The 9,522-nt window shown below is 35.1% G+C and overlaps 1 protein-coding gene across 1 annotated transcript; it reads right to left on the reverse strand.

The window, feature by feature from the left end:
- Positions 1-776: 776 nt before the first annotated feature.
- On the reverse strand, positions 777-8,932 carry LOC127950858 (ras-related protein Rab-12). Its single transcript, XM_052548208.1, has 6 exons — positions 8,532-8,932; positions 6,253-6,313; positions 3,815-3,953; positions 3,600-3,689; positions 2,313-2,417; positions 777-1,123 (listed from the first exon to the last, which is right to left on the reverse strand). The coding sequence occupies exons 1-6, from the start codon at positions 8,734-8,736 to the stop codon at positions 1,016-1,018; spliced, it is 708 nt and encodes a 235-aa protein (XP_052404168.1). The 5' UTR covers positions 8,737-8,932; the 3' UTR covers positions 777-1,015.
- Between the last annotated feature and the right edge of the window lie 590 nt (positions 8,933-9,522).

Here is a 9,522-nt window from a genome sequence, read left to right on the forward strand (position 1 = left end):
ATTTCAACTGAAGAGTGTTGTTAGGAACAAGGGTCTCAAAATCAATGTCCCGTTTTACTCTCAATCTGCCCTCCACGTAGAAATAGCCCTTTCCCCGTGAGCATTTCAATTCTGCAATCCAGATCCAGCGAATAAAACAACGAACTCCCAATTATTGACCTTCCTTTATTCTACTTGAGTTAAATGACACCAAAAAAAAAAAAAAAGACTAAGAAGCAACAAAACTCTGCTGCTAAATGGTAAGGTTAATCTTCTGTACACAGGTCCTTCACTAACATCCAGCATTTCGGCTGCTCGTAAACTAGCTACGAATGGATTGTAGTGCAAAACACAACGGATAACACAAAACCCACCTCAAAAACAGTAACACTGATAGAACGTAAGGCGTAAAGAGAACCCAACCCAAACGAACCACCTCATAAACACAGCCGACAGAAATTAATTATTCTACTTTGAATTTAATGCCAAAACAATTTGGAAAGGAGTTTCCTAATTTGAAACCGAGAACGTTTTCTCCAGCCGTGAAAGTTAAGAGTAGAGAAAAACAAGGGTAGGGTATCCATAGTGTGATAGAAATAGAAGTTTCTTGCTTCTACCGAGAATATATGACGATGTAAACTATAGGAATCGATGGGTTATGACATACGTTTGTACTCATTTCATGCATGTGATGCGTGTGCAGCGCTTTTCCGATCAGGAAGGCACTTGTGGGACAAACGCAATCTTGTGCTTCCCAGAAATGAGGTAGTGTAGTGTCAAAATAAAATGCATCTATGTGTGGGAATGATGACATGGATGATCTTTATTGGCATCTAGAGGTACCAAAATACGGAGGATGTTAAACTGCACAGTCTATGGTTTGTGAGGGATGATTATATCGAGCGTCTTGTCTTTAATCTTCTGTGGTAATGACAGGCCATCATCTCATCATCCGTACGGGCTGGTCACCCCTGGTGGCCGGAGTCTGTAACAGCATGTGTTGGGTTATAAGAGGGAAGGTGACGTGAACCGAGTCTCAACAGCAGCGCATACGAGGAGGAGGCAGCTCTGGTGGGATTTCGGGTTCGGGCTGAAGGGACAGGACGCTATTAGACAGCACCTTACTGGGGACTTCAAGAGGCATCTGGGGAAAAACAAAATTTACAGACTCTTTAAAGAATGACTGATGTGCATTGAACACAAAAATGGTCGATTCTTGCTCAAAAGAGATGCATGATCAAAATAAACCTGAAATGCATGCTGCAAGTTTGGGTTGCATTTGGGAACGCAACAAGCGCCATCCATCTTCACAAACTTGCTTTTAAACTACATGTTGTCAACAAAAGAGAAGCTTTAAGCTCCCTATGTGAAATTCCCTTTCTGTGAAAATTAAAGCTCAACATTTGAAAATGAAGAAATATATTGCAATATTACAGTAGCAATGTGATTTAATGAAACCCCATAAGAAACTGAACCAATAATGAATTAAGGAAATTCACATAATAATAAAATAGAATATAATAAATACAATACATTATCAAGAAATATGATGTGAATAAAATAGAAAATAGACTATAGAAGGGAGATAATATGAATAAAGCAAAGATTTTTATATTTAAAAATATACAAACTATACTATATATACTTTTTTTTTTTACAGAAAATTAAATAATTATTGTATCATTTTTCTTAAATACGTGATTATTTTACAGTAAAATATTATATTTTGTTTAATATTATTTAGTATAATACTATTTATTCTTATTAATATCATTATTATTATTTCATATACTGTTATATACTAACAAAATTAATTTAAAATCACATTTTTAAATCATGATAGCTATTTTTTTTATTTTTTTATTTTATTTAAAGCTTTTTTTCCCCCAAATCGTGCAACCCAAATGGGAATCATAATAAACTGACATTTCTAAGAAAAACTGATAAATAATTACTGCATTGGCAAAGTTTATGTTGTCAAATCTTCAAAAGAGATTTCTGTTTAATGCACTTCTGTAAACAATCTCACCTGCTTTGATCTCAAAAAATGTCATATACAAAACAAACTGTAGCTGGTCACTTTTCATGTTGATCAGACGGGTCCTTCCTGTCTAAGTGGGTTATTATTTGCCATCATACTTGGGTCAGACTTTTAGTAAATAGTCAGATTTAGTCTCTGCATGTCTACTGAAATCCTGAAAACTTCTTTTATCTCATGAGGAAATAACTTGAGCCAGAAACACTCATGATAATGCCACATTCACTAATTTGAATCAAATGTTTCAAAATGAACAAAGAATTTGTCGAAACTGTAACAAGACCTCTCCACTTACCTTACTCAAAATGTCATCAACTAGTTTAAGGAATATCTCATCCACATTAAAGTTATCCTTGGCACTGGCCTCACAAAAACGCATCCCTGATATCCGAGAAGCAAACTGCAAGAAATGAAGAAATTTATATCAGTGTTATAGTGCTTCCGAATGGGTTAAATATTCAAATCATTCAATATTTGCTACATTTCTAATGCAATCAGCTGACTTAGGTTCTTTATTCTCCTTAATGTTTACACACCAAACCATTGCAGAGCTTTAGAAGATGTATGGACTACCGGATCGAGTTAATAACAATGCCTGGGTCAACTATTCCTGTAAAGTGTGCTTTCACTAGTCTTGTTAGCTTTAGTCTCAGTGGGTTTGGGAAGGTTGGAGGAGACATTATTCAGAGCATTCAAGGAATTTCTTTGTGGAGGTCTCAGGCAGAATAATGTCCCTGTGTCCAGGGCTTTGGACGGACTGAAAGACTCGAAACACAGCATTGTGCTCCACTGAACCTGAGACAGCTTTATACAGCGGAATCTGAAGTAAATTCAGGCTATGATAAAGCTCTAATAGCAAATAATAAAAAGGCATAATAACATCACTTATATTTACACATCACATTTGCTGGACTAATTCTGAGGAGCTGGATCCAGAAAAAGTGCCCATGTAAAATGATTGTAAGTTAGATTATACACTTTAAATACCCTGTTTTTTGTCATTAAAACCATTAAAATACAAACGTCTGATATTTGATTGCTTTATAGCACATATACAGCACATAATTAGAAAATATTGGAAACACTGCATTAGCAATGAACTGAAATAAATATGTGAAGTACCATACTGACAAAAGCACCAAACAAAACTACTCAAATTTAAATGAAAATTAAAATTAAAAACTGGAATAATAATTTAACATTAATAAATACTATTTAAATAATACTAAAATACCACTGATCTCACCCTCCCAGCTTGTCGTAAAAAATTAAATAAAAATATTTTTAAAAATAAAAAGGAAGAAACCTTATTTATAGAAAAAAGTGATTAGCTAGCAACATTGTCATTGCTACCTACAACGAAAACTTACTTTTAAAAAAAAATGAAAAGTCATTTAAAAAAAAAAACGTGCTAAAATTTCTCAAATAATACAAAAAAAAAGTTAAACAGAAATAAAAATATATAAAAATTACTCAAATCAAAACATTTCAAAAAAGTATTTATTATATTTTATACTTATCATTAGAATAAAAAAAATATTATAATGGTATATAAACAATACTAAAATAACACTATTCTCACCCTCTCTGCTTGTTGTCGTGAGATGGCGCGATCAGACTCACAGTCCAGTTTGTTACCAACCAATAGGAGCTCAGCATCCTCTGATGCGTACTGCACAGAAGACAACACAACACATTAGGAAAAAACGTTCTCTTAATGTGAATATATAGATATTAGATATAGAGTAGAAAGATATTTGCTGCATAACAGATCACTAATCAGTGTTCTTTAAGCACCTTGTCTATCATCCTCATCCATTTAGGCAGGTCTTCAAAGGTTTCCTGCTTGGTGATGTCGTACACCAACACGATGCCTTTCGCGCCGCGGTAATACGCTGAAGTGATGCTGTTAAACCTCTCCTGACCTGCTGTGTCCCTGCAATCATTCAACATTATTAGACCTGCATGACATTCAGAGTGGGGAATAAATCAAATGAAGAGTGTTTCTACAACCACAGACGGCTGGAAGGGAGGGATGGAAAAAGTTAAGGGTGTGTGACATCAGCTGAAACAGGAAGTCCTTTTTTTTCAATTTAATAAAAGATGACAAACATAACATGCAGAATGAAAACAGAATGGTGCATTATTGACTTGATCAGATCATTTCCTTTGCCAATAATTTCATGAAACATTCATATGTATCAGCAGTCTTTCACAAACAATCTTGATTCAAAAGAAAACAGTTCATTTTGAACATCATGGCACATGACAGATATTAATTTCCTCATTTCTACTGTACCTTATTCACCCTAGTCTGGCTGCATTTTTCCAAAACAGGATATGATGTCACAAAGAGGACCGGTGAGGCGTCACATGTCAATGAGCAGTTAAGACGGACAGTGAAGGACAGCCATGGATGCTGGGTAGCTGGATGCGAGCGCACATGTGTTACAGACAAGACGTTCAAAAGCAGACATCTGCAGAAGCTGGCGAATTTCAGGGTCAAAGGAAATAATAATGATGATAAAGTGGGTGGAGAGGTGATGGGAGGTTAGCATTAGTTGGAAAATGACTGAACCAGAGACCACTGGAAATAACAGAAACATTGGTTTACAGACTACCACCACACTGAAGAGAAAAGAACTAGGGCTGTCCATGATTAGGTTAATAATTTAATAGACTATTCTAATCAATTGTTTATAGAGTATAGAGTATATTATCGCAATGTGAAAGAGTAGCATCTGTATTTCCTATAAGCTCCGCATTATTAGGGAATGGTATAAATAGTAGGGCAGGAAAATAAATCGATGCATGCTGAATCGAGAAATGAGATTTTTTCCGAATGCACCGCGATTCTTTCTTGAATCGATTCTGAGCTTAGATTTGAACAGCAGATGGCACTGCAGGCTTTAGAAACATTCGTACTCTGCTCGTTTCCAAAATCATTACAGAAACGAAAATAATCATAAAATTCGAAAAGGTTGAAGCGAATTACAAAGCTGTTCACAGTGGGCTGTGTTTACATTAATCTTGCATCATAAAAGCATTGTAAGATGAAGTGAAATTACATGACTCGGCCGAACACACAAGCACTCTTTAGCAATCTTCTTCATGAGCATTTGAGTGTGCAGAGAAAAACTAGATTAGAGCGCCATCTGCTGTTAAAATCTAAACTCAGAATCGATTCAAGAGGAATCGCGATGCATTCTGAAAATCTAAGAATCGATTCGGCATCGATTTATAGTAAATTCAACAAATTAAACGTATACTAAACAGCCTAAATGATGAAGTAAAATGTAGATACATTTCATAAATGTATATTTTTAATTATCAGGGGTTTCCCCACGTCATTTGCAGTATTTGTTTTAAAACACAGTCAAAAGTATTGCAACAGAACAGAATAAATGTAACTTTATCTGAATAGAACCACTTCTACAAAATAGAATACATCAGGCCCAAATAAATGGTTACTTTTCTTGCAATTCTGAGAAAAAAAGAAAGAAATGTGTAATTCTAAGAAAATAAAGGTCCAAATGTATTTATTCACCTTCTATATATTTTTGTTGTTGTTATTCCTTGGCAGAAACAGAAGGAAAAAAAGCACAATTGCGAGATGCAAACTCGGAATTCAGAAAAAAAAAATCTCTCACATTTTTATAGTACTTTTTGATTTTGATTTTGATCTCAGAATTTTTTTCCCCTAAGAAACAGATCAGAATAGAGTAGAATATAAGAAATAGATAGTATGCCATAAACCCGGACCACAATAGAATTGTAAAAAATAATCAAATAGAAAAGATTATAAATGAACAGAATGGAATAAACAAGCAGCAGTCGGCATGATTGACAGGAGCAGGTGAAAAAGGAAGTACACAGACATACACGTCAGTTAGTGTTACGATATTAGTGATATCACAATTAAAATGCATATATTCACATTCACTGTTGAATTCTGGGATGCTGTGAGGATGCAATCATGAATTAAATGTCACAATTTTAGTGACGAGTCTACTGTAATCCTTCAATAATTCAAAAGATGGTAAAACTAAAACTCACAGTGAGTTTACTCTGTGCTACAGCGTTAGTTAAAAGGTGGTTAAATCTCAGCAGCAACACATGAAAGATGTTTGAATGGAAGCTCTGGACGGGAATTTATGACTTGTGCTTCTGAGACACAGGAAGTGACATAGTGGGCCGAGTCAATGATAAAGACACAGCACTTCCTCTCCACTCACCAGATCTGTAACCTGATCTTCTTTCCTCTCAGCTCCACCGTTTTGATTTTAAAATCCACACCTTCAACACAAAGAGACAAATGAGAAGAAAAAACATGTTTGATCAGTCATAATGCATCTTCAAGCTTTACAGTGCCTCTTAAATTCATAGCTATTATCACTGAAATTATTCATATTTAATGAAACATATATGAAGACATTTTTTGGTGTTTGAATGTTCCCATGCATATGACAACAAACTATCAAAACACAGATCATTTTCTCTGGGCTTGTGTGACTTTCACAAGTGTGACAGAGCAGAAACTGGAGATCGGCATGTTGTAGCAGCAGCTGTATGAACGTGTGTCTGGTTATTCTGGGACATTGGGTTAGTAAGCATGCAGGTATTCTGATGTGAAGGCCTGTCACCTTGCTGTATCAGTTTTCACATGTGCAATCCACCATTTATGCATTGCATAAAAATCACAGATCTTGTATCAAAGGGTTTTAAATTGTCAATGTGTGTTTTCTAAACGTGTCATTCATCACATGACTGACGCAGATTGATTCAGAGCTTGGCATATCTCTTGTGTAATTACATCACAGAAGCACGAGAACGCAGGATGAAAACGGTTTAGACCCAAATGCAAACTCACACTCATATTAACATCAAACTCTTTTAAATCTATTGAATTGTTTGCATCCATCTGTGTGATGAAAACACAGCGGTGTGATTATTTTTATCTCTTGATTGACGTGGCCACAGGCCCAGATGTGGTTTTCAGATTGCGGTTTTCTAACATCTTGCCGAAACGTTTCTATTGACACTGTCAGGACCAAAACTCAAAGACCATTTTATATATATATATATATAAAATGGTCTTTGAGTCTCCGAAGTGCCGATCTGAATCAACCGAGTCGCGAACAGGCTCCGAAGTGCCGATCCGAATCAACCGAGTCGCGAACAGGCTCCGAAGTGCCGATCTGAATCAACCGAGTCGCGAACAGGCTCCGAAGTGCCGATCCGAATCAACCGAGTCGCGAACAGGCTCCGAAGTGCCGATCCGAATCAACCGAGTCGCGAACAGGCTCCGAAGTGTCGATCTGAATCAACCGAGTCGCGAACATGCTCCGAAGTTCCGATCCGAATCAACCGAGTCGCGAACAGGCTCCGAAGTGCCGATCCGAATCAACCGAGTCGCGAACAGGCTCCGAAGTGCCGATCTGAATCAACCGAGTCGCGAACAGGCTCCGAAGTGCCGATCTGAATCAACCCAGTCGCGAACAAAAAATATATATTTACATATATATATATTTACATATATATATATATATATATATATATATATATATATATATATATATATATATATATATATATATATATATATAAGTAAACAACAATAGCTCAAGTTTAGTAAACATTTTTTATTGAGACTATAAAAAATAATTTTGCATCTATTTTTAGGTGTGCCAGCTGCCACTGTGCTAGCTGCCACTGTGGCACACCCGTGGCTACGCCACTGATATATATATATATATATATATATATATATATATATATATATATATATATATATATATATATATATATATATATTTACACACATATACATACATAAAATAACCAACTATGTCTTACTAAAAAAAAATATTTTACTAAATAACCTAAATTACAAACCATCTAAAGTTTACAAATTAATCACAGCTAACTATCCATGTCTACCAAAACTTAACAATTATTATTAATCTATACTAAACTAGTATGTAGTTATTTATCTACTCTTAAATAGCCATGTATGGTTTACTAAATAAATAAATAGACTACAAAGGAATCTCAGTTGACTATCTATGCTTTCCAAACTGAGTATAATATTTCACCTATAATAAACTAGTAGGTACCGTTAGTTATCTAATCTTTAATAACCATCTTTGGTTACAAAGTAAATCACTGATTAATCGCTGATACAGTTTATATATATATTTTAGTTACATAGCTAAATTTATTATCCATAGTTAACCATTTTATCACTGTTAACGGTATATGCTATACTTATATATATATATATATATATATATATATATATATATAGTTTGCTATTCATACCTTGGATACAATTGAACTTACTTGAGCAGATAAAAACAATGATGTGGTATTGATACAATGATAACGTATTGTTATAATAACTAAGCAGAAAGATAATAGATAGGCCTACTAGTAACGTAAACAAACCAACGGCAAACGGACAGTCGTTGTTGTTGTTGAGCTTCAACTCTCTCTTTCTGTCAGTTTGTCTTACCCACAGTGGACTTGCAAGCCTCGCAGAAAGTATCATCCGTGAATCTCTCCATCAGGCTGGTTTTTCCCACTCCACGGGAGCCGATGATGATCACCTGGAGTTTATAATCAGCGGCTCTCGGCGGCATCTTCCTGCGGCGCTGCGACGCTCCCACAGCGGGCGAGCCACCGCCGGCCCTCCGCTGGACACCGTACCCTGACTCCATCCACCGCTAACGGCCAGTCCACATCTGCCACACGGCTAGTCCGGTTCAAACACGCCCGCGCATCACGGAGGGAAACTTCACTAAACTTTAAACCGTCTTTTATTAAGAGTTTGTCAAAGTTTTCAACCTCCTCAGTCAGTCGGTCAGTTGTTGTCCTGCGCTGGCGATACGAGAGCGACCGTGACGTCATCGCCGCTTCCGGTTCCGACGCATTCCAAAGGAAGAGCGGAACAAAATTCCTCACTTGGAATATTTATCAGTTACAGATATTATATGTCAGATGTCTTAAATAAACAGCAGACATTGGTCGCCTTTTTAAAATATATATATTTTTTGGTTTGTTTGTTTCTTTTTACTTTTTACTAAAAAGCATACAAAAAAATCTTACTTCTATAAGCTACCTAATATTTAACTTTTTTTTACTAAATATTTTACATGATAGTGTAAAAATTGTTTCCATTATGGCACCAGTAAAAACCTTTATCCTTTTTTGACAGAAAAAAAATGACTTTATTAATACAATTTATATTCTGAACATATATATATATATATACTCTCTCTCTCTCTGTCTCTCGCTAAATAAATAACTAAATAAATAAATTTCCCTTACACATAAACATTTGAATAATAAAGATAAGGAAAATGTTTATATAAACATCTAAAATATTATATTCTATTATATTCTATTATATTCTATATTCTTAGAATATATATTAATCATATATAAATAAATGAATTATGAAAATAAGGAAAATATCTATAAACACATTTAAAATATTCTATTCA

This window comes from Carassius gibelio, chromosome B2 (genome assembly GCF_023724105.1).
Source record: "Carassius gibelio isolate Cgi1373 ecotype wild population from Czech Republic chromosome B2, carGib1.2-hapl.c, whole genome shotgun sequence".
In the NCBI taxonomy this organism is placed as follows: domain Eukaryota; kingdom Metazoa; phylum Chordata; class Actinopteri; order Cypriniformes; family Cyprinidae; genus Carassius; species Carassius gibelio.

Coding starts and splice junctions, on each gene's coding strand:
- LOC127950858 (XM_052548208.1), bottom strand. CDS start 8,736: ATGGAGTCAGGGTACGGTGTCCAGCGGAGGGCCGGCGGTGGCTCGCCC. Junction 3,954..6,252: donor AAGATCAGGTTACAGATCTG/GTGAGTGGAGAG, acceptor GAATGATTGCAG/GGACACAGCAGGTCAGGAGA. Junction 2,418..3,599: donor CACGACAACAAGCAGAGAGG/GTGAGAATAGTG, acceptor CATTTCTTGCAG/TTTGCTTCTCGGATATCAGG.